Here is a 27,102-nt window from a genome sequence, read left to right as displayed (position 1 = left end):
AGCTATCACCGACAATCACACTAGGTCTTATTTTAGGGGAAACAGGGTAAGTACACTACTTTTAAGTTAGCTGCTTCTAGCAGAGCACACTCTGTTAACTACTTGACCTCGAGAAGGTTTTACCCCCTTCATGACCAGGGTATTTTTTGCTTTTCAGCACTGCGCTACTCTAACTGGCGGGAAATCTGGTGGGTCATTTCCTGACACTGACGTTGCTAGTGACATTAATTTAGGGATAATACAGTACACTGACACTGTACCGACACTGGCTGGGAAGGGGTTGTTTGTATGCCTAGCAATGCATAATGTTCAGGGAGAAGAAATAGCCGGATCACTGTTCCCTCTTTTTGTATGTGTGATTGGACACAGTCGATCAGCTGACTTCAGCCAAAAGCATTGGCTGAAATCAGCTGCCAAAATCATGCTGTGTCCATTCACATCACGGGTCAGCAGGGGGCTTGCACGTGCATGCCACTGAACCCAAAAGAATCAACCAACGTACAGGTACCTGATTGTGTCTGCACCTGCCGGTCATTTGCAGTATATCTACTGTGAGCAGTTGGCAGGTACTTAACCACTTAAGGACCGCCGATGTACGTCAACAGAATGACATGGCTGGGCACAAGCACGTACCTGTACGTTGCTCTTTAAGTGCCCAGCTATGGGTCGAGAGCACAGTGCCGGCGGCGCGCTCCTGAGCTCCATGACCGTGGCCGCGGGACCAGCGGACACGATCGCCGCTGGTGTCCCGCGATCGGGTCACAGAGCTGAAGAATGAGGAGAGGTCTGTGTAAACAAACCTCTCCCCATGCTTCCTACTGTGGCTGTCACCGATTGTCTGTTCCCTGATATAGGGAAAGACGATCACTGACATCACATGCCAGGCCACGGCCCCTACAATAAAATAAAACACATAACGTCATACATAACCCCTACACTGCCCCTTAGTGGTTAACTCCTTCACTGCCAGTGGCATTTACACAGGATACAGTGCATTTAAATAGCACTGATTGCTGCATAAATGACAATGGTCCCAAAAATGTGTCAAAAATGTCCAATGTGTTCGCCATAATGTCGCAGTCACAATAAAAATCGCTGATCGCCGCCATTACTATTAAAAAAATTTTTTTTTATAAAAATGCTATAAAACTATCCCCTATTTTGTAAAAGATATCGTTTTTGCACAAACCAATCAATAATCCCTAATTGCGATTTTTTTTTACCAAAAATATGTAGAAGAATACGTATCGGCCTGAGGAAAAAAAATATTTTTTTTATATATTTTTTGGGGATATTTATTATAGCAAAAAGTAAAAAATATTGCATTTTTTTCAAAATTGTCGCTCTATTTTTGTTTATAGCGCAAAAAATAAAAACCGCAGAGGTGATCAAATACCACCAAAAGAAAGCTCTATTTGTGGGGAAAAAAGGACGCTAATTTTGTTTGGGAGCCACGTCGCACGACCGCGAAATTGTCAGTTAATGCGATGCAGTGCCGAATCGCAAAAAGGGGCTTGGTCCTTTGGCTGCAAATTGGTCCGGGGCTTAAGTGGTTAAGGAGAAATAATCAGCTATACTGATAAGTACCACAAAATTCATACTGTCTGGCAGTCTCCAATGTAAACACAAACACTTTAGTACCCAATCTTCATCTTTGATATTAGGGTCTGTATTGGCAGGCTTTGGAAGTGTGTCAATGGCATCAGTTTGAGACCCTTCTAAGATTGTTGAGAATTCATTGCCAGGTACATCAGAATTGCAGTAAATCTCCTTATAATCTACTTCAAGGGGGTTTTGTATTCCATACAACAAAAGCTCATGCATGGAGGCCCTTACAGAAGCTTGAACACTGTACAAAATTGTCAATTTGATGCCCAATAACAAAAATGTAGCCACAGCCAAAAAGTTTTGTCTGTGAACATTCTGGTCGATGCACAGAGCTTTAGTGACTAGTGTACATTTTTGTAGCTAGTAACGTTTTTTTTATGAGATTATGATAAAAGTGTTAGTTTTTCTACAATTAAAAAAAAATGCAGCCACAGCCTGACAACTTCCTTTTTAAGCTATCTGGCAAATGCAGTTACACTCTTGTATACAGGCAAAGAGAAGAAATAAAGTGCAGACTGTAATGTTACTTTAATAGTAAATAAAAGACAAGGGGCAACTCACATGGAATGGAAATTAAAAATACGCATCATGTCTCAAGGTAACATCACCAGGGGGAGAGATTGCAATCCCTCCCTCCGGTGACATCACTATGTATGCACTGCAGACCACGCCGCGCTCCAACGCCATCTTTACCTCTTCATGGACAACTTCTGCGGGGTCTCCTGAATCAAGCGGTGTACCGTGGGTTGAATAATCAATACAAGGTCGCAGTTCACCATTCTTCTTCTTCACAAAGAAGAAACCAGCACCAGCAGGAGACAAGGATTTGTGTATGAAACCTCGAGAAAGTGTGTCTGCAACATACTCCTCCATGCCCTTATCCATCCAAGACCGACAAAGGGTAAACCCGGCCAGGAGGGGGTATGGCACCAGGCTGAAGCTCAATTGCGCAATCATATGACCAGTGTGGAGGCAAACTACCGGCTTGACCTTTGTCAGACATCGCTAAAATTGCAGTACTACTCACGCAGGGAGGAGAGTGAAGAGGTGCACAGGACCTTGGCTACCTTCTGGAAGCATGTCTTACTGCATTGTGGCGACCAGGTGAGAACCTCAGCACGGAGCCAATCAAAAGAGAGGTTGTGCCTCTGTAACCAAGGATAACCAATAACCAGCGGAAACTTAGGTGAGGAAATAACTTGGAATTGGATTATTTAATGGTGAAGAGCCCCTACGGCCATAGACAACAGAACAGTCTCATGAGTCACATGGGCAGGCTGTAGAGGTCTTCCGTCAAGAGCCTCAATGGCAAGTGTAGTCTCACGCAGCTTCAGCATAATTGTGTGCTTCGATACAAAGGCAGCATCAATGAACAGGCCTGCAGCCCCAGAGTCAATATATGATATATGTATCTCAATGGACGTCTCAGCTGAAGAAAGGGTAACCGAAACCAAGGGCTTATCCTTTTGGATAACTGGGGATGAAACAACGCCACCTAAGGTCTGTCCGTGACAGGACCTCAAGGTTAGGGCGTTCCCTGGACAGGTAGGACAAGACTTCAAAAAGTGACCTGCCTGGCCACAATAAAAGCACAATCTCCCCCTCCTCCTAAGGTTCTCTCATTCGCAGAGAGACGCGTGAAGCCCAAGTGCATGGGTTCATCTTAAAAGACTGACTCGGTACCAGGAGGCATGGGAGGTGAGGGAGGCAAGGGTGAGACTGCAAAGTTCAGGGACAAATGTACAGGAGGCTTCCACAGGCGCTCCTTAAAAGGGAGTCTTTCTCTGAGTCTGGAGTCAATGAGGATGGTAAATGTGATCAATCTCTCCAGCTCAGTGGGTGTATCTCGGGCTGCTATCTCATCCTTGATGGTATCCGAGAGACCATGAGAAAAAGCAACCACGAGGGCCTCATTGTTCCAAGCAACCTTTGCTGCTAGAGTACAGAATTCAGTGACGTAATTGGCAACAGTTCTCGTACTCTGTTTGATGGACATGAGGCACGTGGCAGCAAAAGCGGAGCGTGCGGGAACGTCAAATACCCATTTAAAATAAGTCACAAACTCAGGGTAACTCAAGACAACAGGTTTTTGCATCTCCCATAGAGAGTTTGCCCAGGCCAAGGCTCTCTCAAAAAGCAGTTGGGTTGAGAAACCCTCTGCATTGGACTGGATCGCTGGGGAAGTGGAGTGGAACCAGACATACCTCTTATAGAGGTAATACTCAATGTGCCTGCACAGAGACTGGAGCAGCAGCAGGGACAGCCTGCAACACAGGTTGTACTGGAGCAGGACAGTGGGAGATTCCAGGTGAGCCGTGTGACTCAGGAGCGTTTGTAAAGCCATAGCAAACTGATCTATGCGGTGATCCTGCTCATCCAATCTGGAAAAAATATTACCAACAAGTGGATTGACTGCATCTTCTGAATTCATGACCTTCACCTACTGTCAGAAACCATGAATCAGACTGAGACAGACGTACAGTTAACTCACACTTCTTTAATACTAATAAAAGAAGGTAAACAGAATAAACGTAGTCAAAACATAGCCAGTAGTTCAGGAACCGGAATGGATAGTCAGACAAGCCAAAATGTAAGGGAGTCAGAGATGAGTGTAGTAGAACAGCGAGCAGGATCTGGAGCTAGAAGAATTATCAGCCAAGCAAGTCTTTAACAGGAACACTGGAGATGTTTCACGTCTCTAGAGATGTGGCCAAGGCGTGACCAAGGTGAAGGCAGAGTTCATCTGGGCTGGATGGCTTAAATAGGCAGGACTGACGAGCAGGATATCATCAACCGGTAAGTCACTCTGGAGAAATAGGAGCTGGTGATTAGCTGACAGCTGAGCGGCTAGCTTTGAGAAGAAAAGGCTGAGCCCAGCCCTGACAGTTTTCCTATCCCATATATAATAGAAGAATCTTTGATTTATGGGGTTTTAATTAAAAAATATATTTTATGGTTTAGGGTTTGTTCTGCCCACCATACAGTAGGTTTTATAATATATTGAGTATAAAATTTTTTTTATTTTCTATAACAAGTAAATGGTGTGGCATATTGGTTATGATCCTGACCTATTTTGTTTGTTTCTTTTTTGCTTGTCTAGCCTAGTAGAATGTCGGGCGGCATCGGCCAGTTCAGTAGAAACCGGCTGACATTTGTCCCACGTGTATGGCAGCCGGCCCAACAGAAGCCGGACCTTTGACCAAAAATGGTCTGCTGACTGACTCCCAATCAGCACTCTCAGCCAATTGCTGAGAGCACTGACCGGAGTGTTCTTGCGGATGGCAATCCCCTTGTCAGAAAAAAAAAATGACACTGAGCACAGTTGGAGAGGCACAGCAGCAGTCCTCTTCTACTATACTATGCAAATAATGCTAAACTGTACAAAATCCATACCTAAAAGCAACCACTACTATCTACCATCTTTTCCCTCCCCACGGAACACATAAAATGGTAACCCATTCATGCATGCTATGATTTCTACATGAGAGAGATTCTGTGCACTACATCCATGCTGATTGGCTGCTGCAGATGGTATAGTTAAATATGCATGATAATGGTAGCAGCTGTAATGTACTAACTGGGGTTTGTTATGAGCCATCACACAAAAATGACATAACTAAAATGAAATGCTGCAAGTAGAAAAGTGGTAAAGGTGATTTCAGCTACCCAGACATCACCTAGCCTAGTGATTCTAGTAAAGGACACATATTTGTCCCCAGTTTACAGGTATGGGCTGAACAAACTAGAGGGGAGACTGCTAGATCTGGTGAAATATATAAGAAGAGATATTCTATCAAATGTGGAAGTCCCATTGTATTTGGATAACATTTATGCTGCTGATCATTAAAAATATTGGGCAGACTGGTTACAAAAAGTATAGATTTTGGAAAAGTAAAGTTAAAACAACTCAGAGAAGCACTCCATCTTTAATCTCTTAAAAGTGTACTGTTCAATAAAGACATTCAAACTAACGGAAAAACTTTTAAAAAGATTTTTGCGGGTACATTCCCTACAACAGAATTAAGTCTGAAAGGAAGCTAATATGGATACATACAGTGAGCGAAAAAAGTATTTGATTCCCTGCTGATTATGTACGTTTGCCCACTGACAATGAGATTAAAGTCTATAATTTTAATTTTTGAGAGACAGAAAAACAACAACAAAATCCAGAAAGACTTATTTCAAAAAAGTTAGAAATTGATTTGCATTTTAATGAGTGAAATAAGTATTTGACCCCTTTTCAAAACATGACTTAGTACTTGGTGGCAACACCCTTGTTGGCAATTACAGAGGTAAGACGTTTCTTGCAGCTGGCCACGAGGTTTGCACAAATCTCAGGAGGGATTTTGTCCCACTCCTATTTGCAGATCCTCCCCAAGTTATTAAGGTTTCAAGGCTGACATTTGGTAACTTGAACTTGCTCCCCCCACATATTTACTATGGGATTAAGGTCTAGAGACTGACTAGGCCACTCCAGGGCCTTAATGTGCTTATTCTTGAGCCACTCCTTTGTTGCCTTGGCCATGTGTTTTGGTTCATTGTCATGCTGCAATACCCATCCACAATCCATTTTCAAGTCCCTGGCTGAGGGAAGGAGGCTCTCTCCCAAGATTTGATGGTACATGGCCCCATCCATCGTCCCTTTGATGAGGTGAAGTTGTCCTGTCCCTTAACAGAACCCCCCTAAAGCATAGTGTTTTCACCTCCATGTTTGACAGTGGGGATGGTGTTCTTGGGGTTATAGGCAGAATTTCTCCTCCTCTAAACACGACAAGTCGAGTTGATGCCAAAGAGTTGATTTTGGTCTTATCTGACCACAACATTTTCACACAGTTCTCCTCTGAACCATTCAGATGTTCATTATAAAACTTCAAGAGGGCCTGTACATGTGCTTTCTTGAGCAGGGGGACCTTGCGGGCACTGCAGGATTTCAGTCCTTCACGTCGTAGTGTGTTACCAATTGATTATGGTCCCAGGTGCCGTGAGATCATTGACAAGATTCTCCCGTGTAATTCTGGACTGTTTCCTCACTGTTCTCATGATCATGAAAACTCCACGAGGTGAGATCATGTATGGAGCCCCATACCGAGGGAGATTGACAGTTATTTTGTGTTTATTCCATTTTCAAATAATATCACCAACTGATGTCACTCTCTCACCAAGTTACTTGCCAGTGGTCTTGTAGCCCATTATAGCCTTGTGTAGATCTACAATCTTGTCCCTGACATCTTTGGACAGCTCTTTGGTTTCAGCCATGGTGGAGAGATTGGAATCTGTTTGATTGCTTCTGTGGACAGGTGTCTTTTATACAGGTAACAAGCTGAGATTAGGAACACTCCCTATAAGAGAGTGCTCCTAATCTCAGCTCGTTACCTGTATAGAAGACAGCTGGGAGCCAGAAATCTTGCTGATTGATAGAGGATCAAATACTTATTTCACTCATTAACCCCCCTAGCGGTAATCCCGAGTCTGGCTCGGGTTAGGAATTTACTGATAGGAGCGGTAACCCCGAGCCAGACTCGGGATGGCTTCGCTCGATGCAGGGGAGGACACAGGGAGAGTTACTTACCTTGTCCCCTGGATCCAGCGATGTCCGCTGCGCTGTGTGATCGAGCTGTCCTCCGCTCGATTCACACAGTGCCGAGTGCCGCCGAGCTCCGTTCCCTGCAGCGTTACGGCGCACGGGAGCGGAGAACGGCGGCAAATTCAAAAAAGTAAAAACACACAAAACACACACAGTACTGTAATCTTACAGATTACAGTGCTGTATTAAAAAATACACACCCCCTTTGTCCCTAGTGGTCTGTGCAGTGCCCTGCATGCACTTTTATATTATAAATACTGTTTTTTACTGCCTGGAATTTGGAGATTGTCCATAGCAACCAAAAAGTGTCAATTTTTCAGTGTTTTAGGATTTGATTACATTATTGAATAATTTTTATTATTCTTTATTATATTATAAACTTTATCATACCCGTGATGTCTGCTAGATTCTGGTTTGAACAGATTTAAGAATTACAGGACTACAAAATAAAAGCCAGATTTCCGTGCAAAATAATTGTACCGCTTTCAGCACCTAATTCCAGACTGAATCATACCGCCAGGGAGGTTACAATACAAATCAATTTATAATTTTTTTTAAATGCGTTTTTCTGGATTTTTTGTTGTTATTCTGTCTCTCACTGTTAAAATAAATTAAAATAAATCTACCACTAAAATTAAGGACTGATCATTTCTTTGTCAGTAGGCAAACATACAAAATCAGCAGGGGATCAAATAATTTTTCCCCTCACTGTAGGAAAGGTTTGGATAGCTTTAGGTAGATAAGAAAACAATTTCCAATTCAGGTAAAGTGCATTTATATTCAATTATTTTTTGGTTTTTGATAGAATGGAGAAGAAATGGGGGGGTTATTATTTATAGGCAATTATTTCATATTTATTCGACTCCATATTGCTTAGACCCTCTTTAAAGCGGAAGCAAACTCATCCATAAAACAGTTTCATTTCCGGCACGTGCCTGAAATGTAACACTACCATTGGTTGTGCTCTCAACCAAACTGTCAAGCCATCCAATGGCTGTTGTCTAAATTGATCACATGTGCAGCTTCATGGCAGTTGTAGATTAGAGGCAAAGATGGCAGCTTCCTTGGCTGAAAAGGATAGGGGGGTTTACTTACACTTTAAACTGGGTTCCCTTTACAAGTAAAAAGATAGATATAAGAAACTATAGACCCGTAAGCATAACATCTGTTAAGTTTAAACTATATAAACATGATCAAGTTTTATGAAGAAGTATGTTCACATCTGCATGATGAATATGCTGTTGATATATTTGGATTTTGGATGTTTGGATTTTACAAAATCATTGCACATTGTTCCTCCCAATAGTCTTGTATGGCTGCTGAATATCCAAGGACAAGGGGACATGTATGTCCATCGGTAAAAAAATTGGTAAGTGGACAGAAGATCAAAGTGCAATGACAACAGAACATATTTCACATAAGCCAGAGCTATTAGTGGCATTTCAGAAGGCTCTTTTTCTTAATTACCTAATGGATAAAACAGAGAATAATGTGTCCATTATTTCTGATGACACAAAATAATGTAGTATTATTAAAAAATCAGCAGGATAGTAATGTGTTTCTGAAGGATCTTGATAAATTGGGATCTTAAGCGGTAAAATGGCTGTAATTTATTGTTGATAAGTGTAATTCACCTTGGCCATGCTAGTGAAACTGCCCCTTGTACATTAAAAAGAATAGAGTTGGTGAAAACCAACCTTAAGGACTTGCTAATAGTAGAAAGCTAAGCCTCTCCACCTTATTGCAGCAGCTGCAATAGCAGATGAAGTCTAAAGACTCGTACACACGTTTGGATTTTCTGCAGACAAAACCTCCAGGCGTGTGCCTGGATTTTGTCTTGCTTACAAGCGGAAAGGAATTGTCGGCCAACAAATACGAACGTAGTGAAGCACTACGTGGTTTTTCAGCTCTTTAGCACCACCCTTTGGGCCCCTTCTGCTAATTTCCTGTTAGTAGAAGTTTGGTGAGTGCTGATTCGCATTTTTCATTTCGCGCTTTTCATTTCACGCTTTTCAGTTTGTTTCTGAATGGCAATTCGTCAACCAGACATGTTGTGGAAACGGAGGAGATAATGTGTTATTTATTATTGTTTTGTATTGTATTTATTATTAATGAAACCTTTCTGACTAAATAATTGGGAATCAACAAATTTTAAAATTGGGAACAGGTGTGGGAAGGCAAAAGAAGGGGAAAAAATAGCGGTTAGTAGGGCATTGAGTGCCTCGGGGTTACCCAGAACATGTGTCAGCTTTGGCAGAAACAATAATGTTGTCTTCAAAGATCCATCAGTTGCTGGTCAAAGTCTGCCAGTATGAAATGGGAGACACATGTATCCCAGATTTTCTTAGATTTAGGCATGGAGTCAGTAAGTTTAGCCATGTTGTGCATTCTATTCTTAAGCCACGTACATACGATCAAATTTTCCGCAGACAAAACCTCTGACTTTTGTCTGAAGGATGTTGGCCCCAAAATTGTCTTGCATACAAATGGCACACAATTGTTGGCCAACAAACATGAACGTAGTGACGTACTCGATGTACTATGAGCCAATAAAGATGGAGATTAATTGTCATGCGCCACCCTTTGGGCTTCTACTAATTTTGTGTTAGTAGACATTTGGTGAGTGTTGATTCACGCTTTTCATTTTGTGCTTTTCATTTCGTGCTTTTCAGTTTGTTTCTGATCGCCCGTTCTACAAACAGAGATGTTGCGGAATCGGAGGACATAACGTGTTTTTTAATTATAGGCCTTGGAGTTATTGCTTTGACCCAAGTCCAGTCTAGGAACAGGGGGAGGAGGATTTCTTGGACCAAAAATTGGTTGCTTTATTAATCGTGACCAATTATGTCATATGCCTTTGCTGCGGGAGCTCCAGGAGAATAATCCGGATGATTTTCGGAATTATCTCTGGATGATGGACTCTGGCTTTTACCAAATCTTGCCATTGTTGACCCCCTATATGAAGAAGCAGGACACATGCATGCGGCTTTTGTTTTATTTTTTGGTTGAATAATGATTGATTTGGTATATTTTCTATATTTTTGGATGCATAGAATGCACTTTTTGGTTAATTCCTATTGGCAGATAGCATGTCTAATTTTATTTGTTTTCTTTTTTTAGTGCACATTTTTTTTTCTTTTAATGCACAAAAAAATAATAATAATACTTGGCTATGTGTTTTTCTTAAAATGACAGTTTGGGAGTAGGCAGTTACATTTAAAAAAATACAATGTAAAATTGATAAGGAACACCAACATTTGTATCTTTGATCTTAAAAACGACGGGATAATGGTGTTGTGGTAACTTGCCCCCCAAAAAAAAGAAAAAAAAAAGAATAATAATATTTTTCTTGACATCACTAGAAAATAAAAGCCTTTTAAATTACGTTTGCCATAACTCCATCAGTATCACCAGCATAGCAGCTTCATTATTATCCCATTAAAGAAGAAGAGAATGTGTGCTTCATTACGAGATTTAATAATTTGCCACGTCACGAAAGTTATTTCTCCATTACGAATGCTAGTTTACAAGACCGACCGCTTCCAGCCCGTCCTTGCTTCCAAGCATGCGTGTTTGTACTTTGGACTTTTGTCCAATGGACTTGTGTACACACACTCGGAAAATCTGACAACAGACATTTGTCTCTGGAAAATTTTAAAGCCTGCCATCCAGCATTTGTCCATGGAAAATCTGACAAAAGTTGTCAGATGGAGCGTACAAATAGTCTGATTTTCCGCCAACAGCCTGTCATCACACATTTCCAGACGGAAAATCCGATCGTGTGCACGCGGCTTTAGTATGCATAAAAAGAGAGGTAACACATTATTCAAGTACAGTATTGTCCTTGCATAAATCGCCTGCAAGGCTGCATTTGAATGGGGGATACCCTTTTGGACATCGAACTGTAAGAAAAACATAGGAGATTCCGAGTGAGCACAAAAGTAGGAAACAAAATTAATACAGTAAAACCTTGGTTTCAGAGTAACTTGGTTTGAGAGTGTTTTGCAAGAAAAGCTAAATGTTTTTATAAATTTTGATATACAAGTGATGTCTTAACATACAGTAAGTAGCGTCATGTCACAACTGGGTATAAAAGAGAAGAGAGGCGCCTCTAAGCGTAGCAATATGGTTACATTTAATGAAGGTACAACATTTAGCAACTCACATGGTTGATGATTAAAACAGGCACATCTAAGTATGCAGGCATCCGGGGTAAAGCTGTCCACATAGACCATCCCCTGGACCACCATTGACGTCATCCCTTCAAAGCTGCCCTCCATGAGCGCTTCAAGTCTCGCTTTCAAATCACTCTACTTCAGGGCAGTCTTCTCAGTCACAATTGCAGACTGACAGCGTTAAGAGCCAGCGGTACGGGGAATGGTCTATTTCATGGGTCCTCAAACTACGGCCCTCCAGTTGTTTAGGAACTACAATTCCCATCATGCCTGGTCATGTCTGTGAATGTCAGAGTTTTACAATGCCTCATGGGATGCGTAGTTTCACAACAGCTGGAGGGCCGTAGTTTGAGGATCCCTGGTCTATCTGGACAGCTTTACCCCAGATGCCTTCATACTTAGACGTTCCTCTTTTAATCATCAACAATGTGAGTTGCTAAATGTTGTACCTTCATTAAATATAACCATATTGCTACACTTAGAGGCGCCTCTCTTCTCTTTTATACTCTGTAGTTCCTGCTGGATTTCACTTCTAATCCCCTTGTGGAGGCTTCCATTTGTAGATGGACATTTTATGGTTACACAACCTATCACATTGCTATAATCTTTTTATATGGAATATAAACTGAAGGACTTGTGAATAAATAGTTGTGGAACAAATCATTCGAGTTTCCATTATGTCTTATGGGGAAATTTGCTTTAATAGACGACTGCTTTGAATTACAAGCATGCTTCCGGAACGAATTATGCTCACAATTCAAGGTTTTACTGTACAGCAAATGGTAGATCTCGCTCAGTAGCAGAATACACAAACCTTGGGCACTGGGCCATGATGGGTACTGCTCATAGACATCAATAAACCCTAAAAGCAGTGTGTACCATGTGTCCACTTGAACTCCAATGGACAGATACTACAATACTGTATGTTTGTTTTCATATCTATACTATATATGCATTCAAAGCAATCATAGGTATTTACTAGACAATGCTGAACATATGGCATTTGCTATTGTGAATTTAATTGTTGAACTACCATAGTCAATTGATCTTTATTATACAGTGCAAATCAATTAATAACAGTGTGGTCTATTTCTTTACAATAGGCCAAGAAATGAGTGCATAATACTCCTTATACAACAGGTACAAATTTAGGTCATTGCAAAATTTACTGCTATATTCATAGCATGGCAATTTCCTGAACACATGTCTAAAATACCTGAACAAGTCAGCCAATAAACGTTAGCAGTGCCACCCTGTAAAACCTAAATAATAGTTGACATTTTGACATGTTGGCCAAGGACTTCATGTTGTCAACGATGCCCTGTTGTCCATGCTGTCAGATGCCATGCGTAGATTGATTCTTCACAAACTCTAATGCCTAAATTCAGACCAGCTACTAATTAGATCTCTGCTGGTGAAGGTACTGACATCAAATGATTGCTATCTAATCTGGTAAAGTTTTGTTGGATCAGAAAACGGTATCACGTGTACTAGCACATTCCTTCTACTACAGAATCCCTTGGTCTGACTATTCTAAGGGGAAAGATCAAACATTCAAGTTGGATTTTTCTAGAGTTTACTTATTACAAGTATTTATATAGCGCCGTCAATTTACGCAACGCTTTACATATACATTGAACATTCAAATCAGTCCCTGCCCTCAAGGAGCTTACAACCTAAGGTCCCTAACACATTCATACATACTAGGGCCAATTTAGACAGGATCCGATTAACCTACCAACATGTCTTTAGATTGTGGGAGGAAACCGGATTACCTGGAAACCTACGCAGGCACAGGGAGAACATGCAAACTCCAGGCAGATGGTTTCATTAAGGCCAAAGAAGCAAAGCACACAAAAATGCACATGTGGCTGGTGTGCCATGGCCAAGGATAAGGTCAAGGTGTCTGCGAAGCAAAAATATTCACATGTGGCACATGTGTGCTTGTTAATGCAACCATCATTCAGCACAGCAAAATGGTCATTCAGCACTAATGTCTACTCTAGATGTAGAGACTGCACTGCAACTATTTTTTACACTTACGTATGCTAGAAGGAAGAAACATTCAGAAGAAATAACCCACTGGCCTCACAACCTGTTTCTTTGTTTATGGGGATGTTTTTTTTTTAAAGCAGGGTTGCAGGATATGTGCTGGTAGGCATGGATCCCCTCTAGAATACCTAGGGCAGTACAGGCAGCTGCCTGGGATCCAACACCTAGCTACCCTGATAAATGAATAAAACTTTACAAAATATGGCATTTTTTAGTATGGAAAAAAAATAATAATTTTGACATTTCTTTGAGTTCATTACAAAACACAGGATCTTAGGCCGCGTACACACGGGCGGACTGTCTGTCCAACTTAGTGTCCGTTTCAGCGGACAATCCGCTCGTGTGTGGGCTTCAGCTGACTTTTTCAGCGGACAGTCTGGCGGACTAAGTCTTTCGGAATTTCCGTAATACAGTCCGTCCAAACTTGGTTTCAGCAGACAATCCACTCGTGAGTAGGCTAGTTCGACGGACTAAGTATGGCGCATGCTCAGAAAGGATTTACACGGCCGAAGGTTGCATTGCAGTGTATTGGACGTCGAATTTCTAGTCCCGTCGTACGTGCCGTACACGTCATCGCGCAAGCTTTCGGCGGACTGTCTGCTCATCGTGTGTGGTCAAGTCCGTTCATTCAAAAGTAGGACGGATTGTCTGTCGGATTGTCTGACGAACTTAGTTGGCCAGACAATCCGCCCATGTGTACACGGCCTAAGTCTTTGACTTTGATATACAGCTATCTCCAGGTGACTGGACACTGGCAAATACAGCTGTAAGGGCAGCCCTAGGAAAAATCTCTGCACTCCCAGGAACTCTTACTTTTTTTGTTCTGTAGCAAGCAATCAGGAGTGAATCACGATGAACAGAGGGGAGGGACATATATACTGTAATGTATTCCATAAAAAGATTTTACAGGTACCGGTAAGTTGAAAATTGTATTTTTTTAATTGTACATTACAGGGCACATGATGTTAGTCTTAGACCTTAGCATATCTAAACACAATGCAACTGAGGAGTGGGCAGCACAATAGGTGCCAACATGCTCACATAAGAAAACATGCAAACAGAGGGCTCAAAAACTCATACAGCAGCCTGAATCCTAGCATCAGAAGAGGCCTGAACATCCCTCTTGTAAAATAAAACAAACGTGTGAACAGAAACCCTGTGACAACAGTGCAAATCTGAGAAAATGATGCCTGATACTGAAAAGCCCAGGGACGACTGATCTGGTAAAGTGTGCATTAACAGGAAAGGGAGGAACCTTATCCTTCAGACTATAGGCATAAAGCAGTGGGGGCCAAACCAGTGGCCCGCGGAGCCCTCTGATGTGGCCCGCAACCTCCTGCTATGGAATGGCTGGTTGGCAATCTCAGAGCATCAGTGTTGTGAATAAAGGCGACAGTAGGGGACGCAAGGCGAAGCAGAGAAGCATAAGGCGCTGCTTCCTGTAAAGCGCTGCCTCTTGTCACAGGCGGGGTGATACCAAATGCACTGGGGCAGCAACAGTCAGCGATACCTGAATGGAAGACTGCTATTATAGGTAAGTTTATTACTAAAAATCACAAGGTATATCTGGGCATATCTGTTCTTCAGTGGTTACTGAGCTGATTTCAAACTGATTTGCAGGTGCAGAGCAGTGCACCTGCGGGTTACCTGCACTAAGCAATAGACATCTGTTATTGCCTGCCAGTTTGGTGTGCTTTAACTAAAGTGAACTTCACCTGCAGGATATAATAGAAGCCTATGGCAAAGTGCAGCTAACCCACAGGAAAGCCACAGGGGCACTGCGGTAAACCCCAGCACATAAGCTTGAAAGCAGCCTTAGACCCCTTTCACACAATCGATTCGACCCAATTAGACCCTCAATTCACCTCTATGGAGGGGCAGATGTAAACGAACTACTGTCCGTTTACACCCGTCTACCTCCAATCTGATCTTCAAAAAAAAAAACAGAAAGGGATCCGTTCCCTTCCATCTGTGCAGATCAGATTGGAGGGTCCATAGAGTAGAGTGGGCTGTGTCATTGTCCACTTTGCATAAGTCAAGTCGTTTAAGTGGCCCTTGCTCTTCAAAAGGTTGGGCACCCCGGGCGTAAAGGATGACTTGTCTAATCCACCTAGCAAATATGGAAAGAGAAAAAGTTTATCTACAGAGACCATCGGGAATGACAAAAAGTGAATCTGATTGTCTAAAAGAGGTCATAGCTGAGAGGTAGCATGTACCACATCCAGACAGAGGAGAGAACTATGCCTGGAATGTTTCAAAGCACGACATAGCGAGGGAAGAACATCCTTTTTAAGATAGAAGGAGAAAACTACACTGGGAAGAAACAAGTCCTTAGGCCGCAGGACAACTTTATCCCTAGGTAACACATCAAGAGCATGCTTGAGAACCACATCCTTCTGGGCCAATGCCCAATGCAATTAAAATCTCTGGAACACCTTCCCTGTCAATCCTGCAAAGCTGACTAGGAGGAAGCTATAGTGGGAGAAAGGTGAAAATCAAGTTAAACTGATCCCATGAGGTCAACAGAGCATCCATTGCCCAAGGATCTCTTTGATAACAAACCTGTGCAGTTTGTTGCTGAACCTGCATGTCAGATGATCCATGTCTGGTATCCCCTACTTGACCCACAGAGGTCTTAAAATATCTCAGGATGGAGAGATCATTCCTCTGGAAAGAGGGACTGATGTATAAGGAAGTCTGGAATGTGCACTGTGGACAGGGCTGGATTGTGAGTTTCTGCCCAAGTTAGAATGAGGTTTGCTTTTATTTGAGTTGTGTGACTTTAAGTGCCTCTCTGATGGTCAATGTTGGCCACTGCCATGGCATTGTGCTACTAAGTCCGGTACAGATTACTTTGCAGTAGAGAGGCCCAGAGTTGCAGAAACAACTGAATCACCCTGGGTTCCAGGATGTTGATCGGAACCCATGCTCCTGCTCATAACCAAGTCTTCTATAACAAGTGCATATTCAGGGCTCCACTCCAGTCCAACAGGCTGGAGTGCATTGTAAGCACCTTTAGAGGCCCAAGATCCTAATGGAAAAGCAGGGTAGGGTTCGAACGTTAAAGCAAGGAGCTAGCCTGAGTCATGTTTAAAGACCAAGTAACTAAGGTCTGACAGACAAACCTGGCACAGCTGTAACTAGAACCTAGAAGGCCCCAGTGTAAGGAAAACCATGAAGGGCCCCCCTGGCCGGAGCCCTTTCCACTAATCTCAGAGCCCGTTACACCCATTATGGGGCCCTTTATTACAATCCCACAATGGGACCCTTTCACATTTTCTGCAGCAGGCCCCCTTCCTGCCGTCTTGCCCCCCCCCCCCCACAGTGGTGGAATGCAAGGTGTTGGTTGCAAGTGCGACCTTAGCGACCCTGGTAGTTCCACCACTGGTGTCAGTAGGACTGTGAATGGTGTCAGTAGAGCAGTGGACAATGTCAGTATGGCAGTGAATTTTGTCAGTAATGCAGTGGACATAGTCAGTAGGGCAGTGGACAGTGTCAGAAGGGCAATGGGGGGGTAAGTCATTTTCTCTTTTTGTTATTTTATTCTTTTAGTATTTTTTTTATCATTTTATTTATTTATTTATTTTTTTACCATTTAATTTTTTCAATCTCCATCTCTGCAGCCTCAGCTGCACAGAATAAATGGACAGGAATAGCACTGTACAGAGCTTCCCATTCACTCACAAACTGAAGCATAGTAAACACAGTTTCAGTTATGAATGGACACCAGAACTATTGGCAGCGATCACTAACTGTGTCCATTCAGAAAAGGAAGGGGCCAGTAAACGACATATTTTGTAACCCCTTACCCTGCTCTCCATCCTGAAAGCATCCCCCACAGCAGCAGGCGGGGGGGGGGGGAGCTGGCAGTGTTGTGGGGGTAAAGAGGGTGGAACCAGGGGTACACAAAGGGGCCCAGGGGCAGCAGGAAACATGTAACCTGGATAGGAGGGGCAGTGGGGGCAGCATATAGAGGAACCGATTCCCTCCATTTTTATCTTGCATCCACCCACTGCCGACGGGAGGGAGAGGAGAAGAGCCTGGCTTTCATTGGCTGGAGGAGAAAAATTGAGGGCACCAGTACCTCTATATTCCTCTCCCGTGGCACCTCCTATCCAGGTGTAGAACCAAATATAACAGGGGAACCGCACAGTCCTTCTGAAGCATGAGGCTTTGTCACAACTGTGACTTCTGTAACCCCTATAGTTACGCTTCTAAGAGTAAAGGTACCAGCCAGCAGTGCATGTGTGTGGACAAAATGTTGCATGCTTGCACAATAAGTCTACATGAGATGGAAGCCATACAGGTACAGTTTTAGTCCCAAATCACAAGGGAAATTTAAAAAAATGCACCAATTTAAAATATTAAATGCAACAACGGGCTAATGCCACCATGGGCTGCAACATAAAGCTCCATATTATTCCTTCAGGGACCAATGCAGGCAGTACCCTGTGTTCCTAGATAAAACATCAGCTCTGACTTACCATGGCAGTCCTGTGGTCCAATCAAATGAGAACAGATGTTAGGAACCAAGCCCGATCCAAGTCTTTACCCACTTGATCGGGTGTGGTTTGTATATGGCCCCCCCAAGGAGCAGCTGAGGAGTCAACCAATCTGGAAAGCTACAAGATGAAAGCCACAGTGGCTATGTAGCAGGTAGTAGACTTGCTAGAAGAGTTTTGATGAAAAATGAAGAAAGGAAAAGTAAAATAACAAGAAAAAAATGGTTTACTTTGCTCAAAGCAGAGAGAAGATGTCTTTTTCTCTAAGGGCACTAGCAAAAAACTGAGGCTAGCTACAAGTGGAAGGGGTTATGTTTGGGCTGCCTTACAGCTTTGTTTGCCAGTGTTTGATCATCTGAAGGGAGATGCATAACCCAATGGTCTAAGACTAAGATTCTGTGTCCTGTAATGTATGATTAAGAAAGACAACCAAAGCTGGCCATAGATGGAGCAAAATTTAGCCAGTTCAACAGCAACCAGCCAAATTTGGATCCATTTATGGCCAGGGTGGTTGTACTGAAGTCAATCAAGTAATGCTGTTAGCATAGGACTTCAAGGTGCCATTAGTATAGTGCAGGATTGATTTTAGGTCAGCTAAGCGTCAATATATTTACAAATTTCAGAGTTTATGAAATCAGACAATTTTGTCAAATTTCACCTTTTTCAACTTGCCTTGTGTGCATATTTGTCTAGTCTGCAGAGAATCAAACAACACTTAAATAATGACTGCCTAAATACATTGCATTATTCACTGCAGACTGGTCAAATTGTCATACAAATATTAAGGCAAGTATTAAATGTGCAACTCTTCAGAAAAAGATCAAATTCACATCATATTGTATGTAGATCTCTCCAACTCTATTAAAACTAAAACAAAATATTGGTTAGAGTTGATTTATACTGGAACCCAGGATTTTGCCTTTGCAGCAGCCTACTGGCACTGAGTGTTGTTAAATAGCATCTTCTCCACAAGTTTACATGAACATGTCAAATATTTTAAAACCAAAACCTATAAACCTATACAAGGCTCTCTTCACGCACTATCAGTCTACAAAAAAAGTGATTCTTATGCATACATTTTGGATAATTTGACTCTATCGCCAATCTTGCCTTCAACCCAACAGAATAATATCTATGCAGAAAACTATTGGCTGGGGAAGTTGGCAATAGCCCACAGACATGACAGTTACCAGTAGAGGTCTACAATGATCCCTCTATGCAAATAATATGCATATGAACTAACAGTGACAATCCACTGCTTCCAGGCCAAAGATAAGGCAAGCACTGTAGCACATATAATTGCTGTACTACACATCTAATGTTAGCAATGTACTATATATCGTGTAAAGAGCACCTCAATGGCTTTCATAGTCTGGACCTTACTAGTCCATATAAACACTCAAACAGATGATTGTTTCACAAGACAAGAAGTGTGGGAAGCCTCTGTGATCTTGTAAAATAAGCTTGGGGATTATCTGTGGTCTGCTGGCTTTTCAAGCACATGCAAACCCTTTTCCAAACAGTGTTAAGTCTGTGCAATTTGTGCAGCAGTCCTCTTCTACCACTAGTTTCTTTTGGGTGCAGGCATCATCAGTAGACCAATAATGTTCGATTTTCGTTTACCTATAAGCACAATAGCAATTTGCTGCTAATACTCTATCTCTACAATGCATACAGCTGTCTCCCTTGATACTGTGCGTATATTCCTCCCTCTTCCTCCATTGCATGGTGATATGTGCTGCAATCTCCATATTCTGTTCTTTCTCAGTAAACTACTGTATATCATCAATTTCTCATCTATTCTTGATGCTATTTTTAAGTAGGTCCAATTCCCATAGTACCGGAATATGTGTGGCCATCTTTCCCAATCTCTCTCTTTTCTCAGACACAGCTTTTTTTTTCTTCTTTTTTTTTTTGATGTTCCTTTAGAAATCATTCATCCACCTACTCTCAGTGCACATTCAGGTCTCATGGGTCATTCGGTGGAATGGGGGGTCAATAATGCAGCTGAAGTGTAGTTACATGAGATGAATGCAGACGGCAGGCCAGAGATGCACAAAGGCTACACGGGTTCTCCGGACGACTGCTGAATGCTAACATGAGTGGGGGAGAATATGGGTGTATGGAGCATAAGAAAATGGGGAGGGTGATAGGCAGAGGAGCTGGAAGGAATATATGGGGTATTAGGGCATGTTTGCTTCAAAGATACACCTGGATACTGATAATGTGCAATAGTGCAGTACAAAAAGAATAAAAAAGAATAAACACAACAGCAAAGATAAAGAGCAAGGCGTCTACGGTATCATATGTAAATGTCAAACAGAGTAGCCTAAATAAATAGATGTAAGCCAGTATGTGGTGAAATGATGGAATTCTCTTAGCACTAGCAGACTATAAAGCTGTACATACAGATGCTCACAAGCCTGGAAATACATGTATCCTTTTCAGACAGCACTAGTTAGACTAGCACGACTGGCTGCGTAGACAGAGACATCGATATCAAATGAATAGATAGATGATATCTGTACCTGGCCTTCATTTTTCGCTGCTGCGAGACGCCTTTTCTCTTTTCCATCTCCAAGCAAAGGATAATGTTGAAAGTCCTTAATACAATTCTTTCTGCATCCAGGCGATAACATGCATCACACACAAGTTGATCTGCACCGTGGCACAGGCTAATCACAGGTAAAGGACCAATCTTACAGACACAATGACATCGTTATCCAGTGCAGAACTCAGCGCACATACAAAAAAAAAAAGAAAAAGACCGGTTCACAAGCACCAGGCAAGGACACATAGAAACTCAAGACGCTCAAGACGCACAAGGACACACATCCACTGATACTCAGCAAGGAAAAAAAAGAGAGGAATACGGAAAAAAATCCAGAGGTGCTACTGCACACCACATAGGCAGAACAGTAATATGACAGTGCAAGCACACACACATGCTACAAGGTCTATACAGCATAGATGGTCAAAACGAAGAAGAAGAAGAAGAAGGAGGAGGGAGAGGCACTGGGGAAACCAAATCACGGTGAAAAAGGGTGAGAGAGCAGGCAAAGCACACAGGGTAAGGGAGAAGAAGCGAGCAAAGAGGAGGGACAAACAGATACAGAATCAGAGAGAACAGGGAGGAGAATGGAGAGAAGTGGGGAGAGGGAGAGGAGAGGAGGAACGAGCACAATAAGCTAGAGAGAAGCAGCAGCTGAGAGCAATGACTCTGCTACTTAGACCTATATATTTATACTGTGCAATATTCAAAAAGATTGCTGAGCTTCAAAGCCCTCGTATTCACAAAAAAAATCTCACATAAGGATTGACAGCTGCTCTGGCTATTGCTGTATTCAGTGAGATAACTAGGCTGCCCACTACTACAAATAAAGAGATAATTACCCTGCCCACCTCTGTATGCTGACATACTGTACAGCTGGCTGTTAACAGATAACTGTACAACCCTGAGCTGCCCACTGATGGATTGCCATGCTCCTCTATTTTGCAAATAATCGGTAATGCATTGTATACGGAGACTGCAGTGTACCCAGCTCTGTGAAATAAGTCAGCTGCCTTGTGTTATCCTGTCCACCTGATATATTGAGAGATGGCCTGGTCCCTAGTTTAATGAGCCATCTTATTGCCTGAATTACAGCGCTGTACATTTCTATACCATCCCAGAGCGTTGTCCACTGCTCTATACTGGGCGTCCATACATAAATACATTTTATATTAGTTTAACCTCCCTGGCGGTACGATTATTTCGGATTTTAGGTGCTAAAAGCGGTACCATTATTTTGCATGAAAATTTGGCGTTTTATATTGTAGTCCTGCAATTCTTAGGAATAACTCTCTTAAATCTGTCCAAACCAGAGTCTAGCAGACATCCCGGGTATGATAAAGTTTGAAAAATTAAATCATAAATTATAATATAATAAATAATTATAAATAATTGTACCAAATAATAATATAACAATAATAAAAATTATTCAATAATGTAATCAAATCAAAAACACTGAAATTTGCTCAGTTGCAGAATTGTCACTGTCATTACTTTTCAGTATTTGATGACGGATCTCCCCACAAATCGCTATCGCTCAATTCTGCGAGTGATTCTAATTTATTATCGCTGTTTTCTAGCTGGTCTAAAATCATTTTTGATGTACAGTGACAGTTTTGGTTGCTATGGGCAATCTCCAGTTTCCAGGCATAAAGAACAGTTTTTATTATATAAAACTGCATGCAGGACACTGGGCAGACCACTAGGGACAACGGGGATGTGAAATATTTACATACAGCAATGTAATCTGTAAGATTACATTATACTGTATGTTTACTGTTTGTTTCACTTTTTGAATTTGGCGCCGATCTCCGTCCCCGTGCGTCGCAACGCTCGCAGGGCACGGAGATCGGCGATGTAATGCATCGAGCGAGACACGGCTCGCTCGTACAGCGGGGAGACAACGCTGGATCCGAGGGAGAAGGTAAGTAAACCTCCTCCTGGATCCAGCGATGCAGTCCCGAGTCTGACTCGGGGATACCGCTCTTGGTATAAAAAATCCACCCCGAGTCAGACTCGGGAATACCGTCAGGGGGGTTAATTATCTGAATATTTATTTACTTATAGTGTGCTATGGAAATGGCTGTATGTATGTCTGCCTTTGATTTAAACCTATAGATTTTAAGCTCCCATGAGCAGGGCCTTCTAAATCTTCTTGTAACTGTACTGTCTCCCTTCATTTTGTAATGTGCTGGGCAAACTGTTGGCGCTATGTAACTCCTGAATAGTAATAATAATATTAAAAGTAATAGCAGCACATTTATTAGATGTATTCATTAAAAGAGACACTTCATGAAAAAATATATAGAATACCAATGTTGACTTCCTTATGAAAATACTAGTTGCCTGGCTATCACGCTGATTCTTTGAATATAATATTTTCAAGTCACAGAACTGCATACAAGTAAGGTAAGATTTCATTCAATACATACATATGGTTCATTGATTTAGGTCTATGCATTTTTTTGTGCATTTGCAGTTTTTCAGAAACACACTACAGTCCATTTAACATGGTTTCCTATGGATGTAATTCACATCTGTGCATTTTATGCAAAGGACCAGGGTTTTTCTTTCTGGTTTTTGCTTCCATAGATTTTAATGGTGTAAAGATGTGTATTGAAAAAACGCAAAATGCACCTGCAATATGCAAACTGCAACCTGCACAAGTGTGAATCAGGCCTGAGAAGGTGTTGAAGCAAGATCATCAAAGAGGCTTCACAGCACAGGAGACATCATTGTTTCTTGGGTGAGAATTGTTAGAGGGCGGGGCCAAAAAAAAAACAAAATTAAAAAATGTAACTTAACAAAGAAAAAAAAAATCCATTTTAGATTGAATGATGGGGGAGAGCAGTGATGTCAAGTGCATGCATAGGGTGAAGATCCACTTGACCATGACAGTCAGGCTGCTAATATTTCTAGGACAAAGTCAGCAATCCCTGCCCAGTCATTTATCCTATGGTAGGTTTAGAAGAGGGTGTACCAACCATAACCTGGATTGCTAAAGGCTTGATTCACACCTATGCATTTTTTAGTGCTTTTTGCATTTTGCAGATTTGCACTACAGAAGGTGTTCCATAGGAAACAATGTTAAATGGACTGTAGTGCAAATCTGCAAAATGCAAAAAGCACTAAAAATGCATAGGTGTGAATCCAGCCTTAACATGGTTTCCTATTGAACACTTCTGTAGAGCAAATCTGCAAAATGCACTACAAATGCATAATTGTGAATCTAGCCTTAGGCTGGATTCACACCTAGGCAGTTTTGGTGCTTTTTGCATTTTGCAGACTTGCACTACAGTCCATTTAACATGGTTTCCTGTGGAACACGTTCTGTATGGCAAATCTGCAAAATGCAAAAAGCACTACAAATGCATAGGTGTGAATCCAGCCTTATAGAGGGCCCCTCCTGAGATACATAGCAGGGTCCCTGTTCAGGAGGTTCAGAAGTTGTGTGTTAGATTTATCCCCCCATCACCTAGGCCCCTTTGTAATGTACCAGACCAGTCTCGTTCTGAGGATACTCCAGGGGGTTAGGCACAATTTGTGTAGTCACAGCAGTAAAACATCTGGCAGCATTAAAGTGTAAATCTTTTTTTAAATTTTTAATAAAGCGCTAGAATCTTTGTGAGGGGTTTGCTACTCTCTGCACCCCCAATAGGGAGATTTCCACTCACTTCCTGTCTTGGTGACTGCTGGCATTAGTAGACTGGGAAAATGGACTAGATCTGACAATTTTTATATTTCTTTCTGTGTTTTCATTGTGGATATTTCTCCTTACTTCCTGTCTTTGAGGCGGCATCGCTAGGGACCACAAATAAGGGAAAATGTCCCCAGCGCAGACACAGACAGCAATAAAAAAACTATGGAGGTTCTAACCTTTCCCCATTCTATCCAAAACAAAACCTGGAGATCTGGCCAATAAGTCTGTTGTCTTTCAAAAGAAGCTATCTTGCAGATGTATAAGTAACAAGGATGAGAAAAATCATTTACCACTGACAGGGGTGCTTATAATGAATGACTTTCATAAATTAATATACAGTATCTCACAAAAGTGAGTACACCCCTCACATTTTTGTAAATATATTATTATATCTTTTCATGTGACAATACTGAAGAAATTACACTTTGCTATAATGTAAAGTAGTGAGTGTACAGCTTGTATAACAGTGTAAATTTGCTGTCCCCTCAAAATAACTCAACACACAGCCATTAATGTCTAAACCGCTGGCAACAAAAGTAAGTACAGTACACCTCTAAGTGAAAATATCCAAATTAGGCCCAAAGTGTGAATATTTTGTGTGGCCACCATTATTTTCCAGCACTGCCTTAACCCTCTTGGGCATGGAGTTCACCAGAACTTCTCAGGTTGCCACTGGAGTCCTCTTCCACTCCTCCATGACGACATCACGGAGCCGGTGGATGTTAGAGATCTTGCACTCCTCCACCTTCTTTTTGAAAATGCCCTGCAGATGCTCAATAGTGTTTAGGTCTGGAGACATGCTTGAATAGTTCATAACCTTTACCCTCAGCTTCTTCCGCAAAGCAGTGGTCTTGGAGGTGTGTTTGGGGTCATTATCATGTTGAAATACTGCCTTGCGGCCCAGTCTCTGAAGGGAGGGGATCATGCTCTGCTTCAGTATGTCACAGTACATGCTGGCATTCATGATTCCCTCAATGAACTGTAGCTCCCTAGTGTGGGCAGCACTCATGTGGCCCCAGACCACGACACTCCCACCACCACGCTTGACTGTAAGCAAGATGCACTTGTCTTTGTACTCCTCACCTGGTTGCCACCACACGCTCTTGACACCATCTGAGCCAAATACGTTTATCTTGGTCTCATCAGACCACAGGACAAGGTTCCAGTAATCCATGTCCTTAGTCTGCTTGTCTTCAGCAAACTGTTTGTGGGCTTTCTTATGCATCATCTTTAGCGTATGGTCTGAGCACTGACAGGCTGACCCCCCACCCCTTCAACCTCTGAGGCAATGTGTTAGGCACACGCTTTTGCAACTTGTCATGCAACTTTGGACACCAAAGTTGCATGTCCAGTCGTTTCCCATGTCTTCCAAAGATAACCATTCATATAAGCGCAACATAAAGTTGCAGCGACTTCAAAGTATTTCATGCACTACTTTGGTCCAACTTTCATGCAAATTGAGGGCCAAGACTACAATGTTTGCATGAAAGTTGTACCTAAATGTTATACAATACAACAGTTGTGCAACAGTTGTCCATTATCACTAGTCAAAGCCAAAGTAATATCCAAATTGCACCATCCAAAGTTGCCTCCAAGTTGCACTCCAAAGTCGGAAAAACTTTTGGAGTCGTACAAGTTTGAATGGAGCCTTACTGGCCAGATCACCAGGTGCAATTACAATATATTACACTTTCTTTTTTGGCTTTAATACTGCTTTAACCTGGCCATACACTATACAATCTGACTGCACAATCTCCATATAATCTCTTTTAGTTTCAACAAAACTATGTAATATGAGGACACGCTTATACAATCCATTCATATAGTATCAAACCAGGCAGGCCCTTGCACAACATAGCTGATGGTAGATCTAAAAGAGGAAGTACAATGACATTGTATAGTGTATGGATGTACTCACAGCACCAATGATTAAAATATGACAACCTAATAGCCTATGCCCTTGTACACACGGTCAGAAATTCCGACAGAAACGGTCCGATCGGATTATATTGTCGGAAAATCCGATCGTGTGTGGGCTCTATCTGCCTTTTTCCGTCAGTAATTCCGACAGAAAAAATATGAGAGCAGGATCTCAAATTTTACGACAACAAAATCCGATCTGACTTTTTCCAATCGCTTGTAGAGAATTCCGATCGGACAAAGTGCCACGCATGCTCAGATCAAAGTACAAAAGTACTAGGCTGAACGTAGTCCCGTCGGAACGAACGAACGTCATCACGTTCCGAACGATCGGATTTTCCGACAACTTTGTCCGACCGTGTGTATGCAACACCAATTTCGGACAAAATCCGTCTGAAAAAATCCGATGGATTTTGTGGTCGTAATTTCCGACCGCGTGTACAAGGGCTTTCTCTGTTGGAATCTATCATGTACTGATTTCAGTAGAGTAAATTCTGTTCGGTTTCACTAAGGTATTAGCCCTCTTTATATTCAATAAGGTAATGTCTGTGAACTATGCTTGGATAGTCTTTAAACAGATAATTCCAGAGGGAGATAGCATGGTAAAAGGGCTAGAAGTTACGACAAGTACATTAAACCACATGACATAATGCGAAGTAGCCATACTAATTAGTGATGTATGAAATGGCTATGCTATCCAGACACAGTACACGTATAACTGCTACCATACCTGGGACAGCCATATAATTGTTCTGCCTATTACCGTATGTGCAACAGATGGACATTCTGCCAGGCTCAATGTCTTGATGCATAACTGTATTGTGAGCTGTGCTAGGCATTTACAATGAGCAGCAACCATGCCATGCAGCAGTGTAGAGTGAACGATAACTAGGCTTCCCAGTACATTACAGGGCAAGGCAACTGAGCTGTTCAGTGCTGTGTAATGAGACATAACCGCTCTGTCCAATGCTGTACAATGTGGTATAGCAGCGATGGTCAGAGATATACAA

General features: G+C 42.0%; 1 protein-coding gene across 6 annotated transcripts in view; it reads right to left on the bottom strand.

Moving 5' to 3' along the window:
* Window positions 1-27,102, bottom strand: part of LINGO1 (leucine rich repeat and Ig domain containing 1) — a 621,415-nt gene that overhangs the window by 30,844 nt on the left and 563,469 nt on the right. Inside the window, exon 1 of one of the 6 annotated variants that reach the window (XM_077471862.1) lies at window positions 20,450-21,048. The exons of 4 other annotated variants lie outside the window; for them this stretch is intronic. In XM_077471862.1, the coding sequence (XP_077327988.1) occupies window positions 20,450-20,560 (111 nt within the window). In that variant the 5' untranslated portion in view covers window positions 20,561-21,048. Of the gene's footprint in view, window positions 1-17,903; window positions 18,044-20,449; window positions 21,049-27,102 lie in introns of those variants that run through there. One more of the 6 variants, XM_077471863.1, reaches the window with a different exon arrangement.

This window comes from Lithobates pipiens, unplaced genomic scaffold, assembly GCF_037356315.1.
Source record: "Lithobates pipiens isolate NorthernLeopardFrog02 unplaced genomic scaffold, aLitPip1_a1.2 Scaffold_8, whole genome shotgun sequence".
In the NCBI taxonomy this organism is placed as follows: Eukaryota; Metazoa; Chordata; class Amphibia; order Anura; family Ranidae; genus Lithobates; species Lithobates pipiens.
This window is presented reverse-complemented; position numbering and strand designations above follow the sequence as displayed.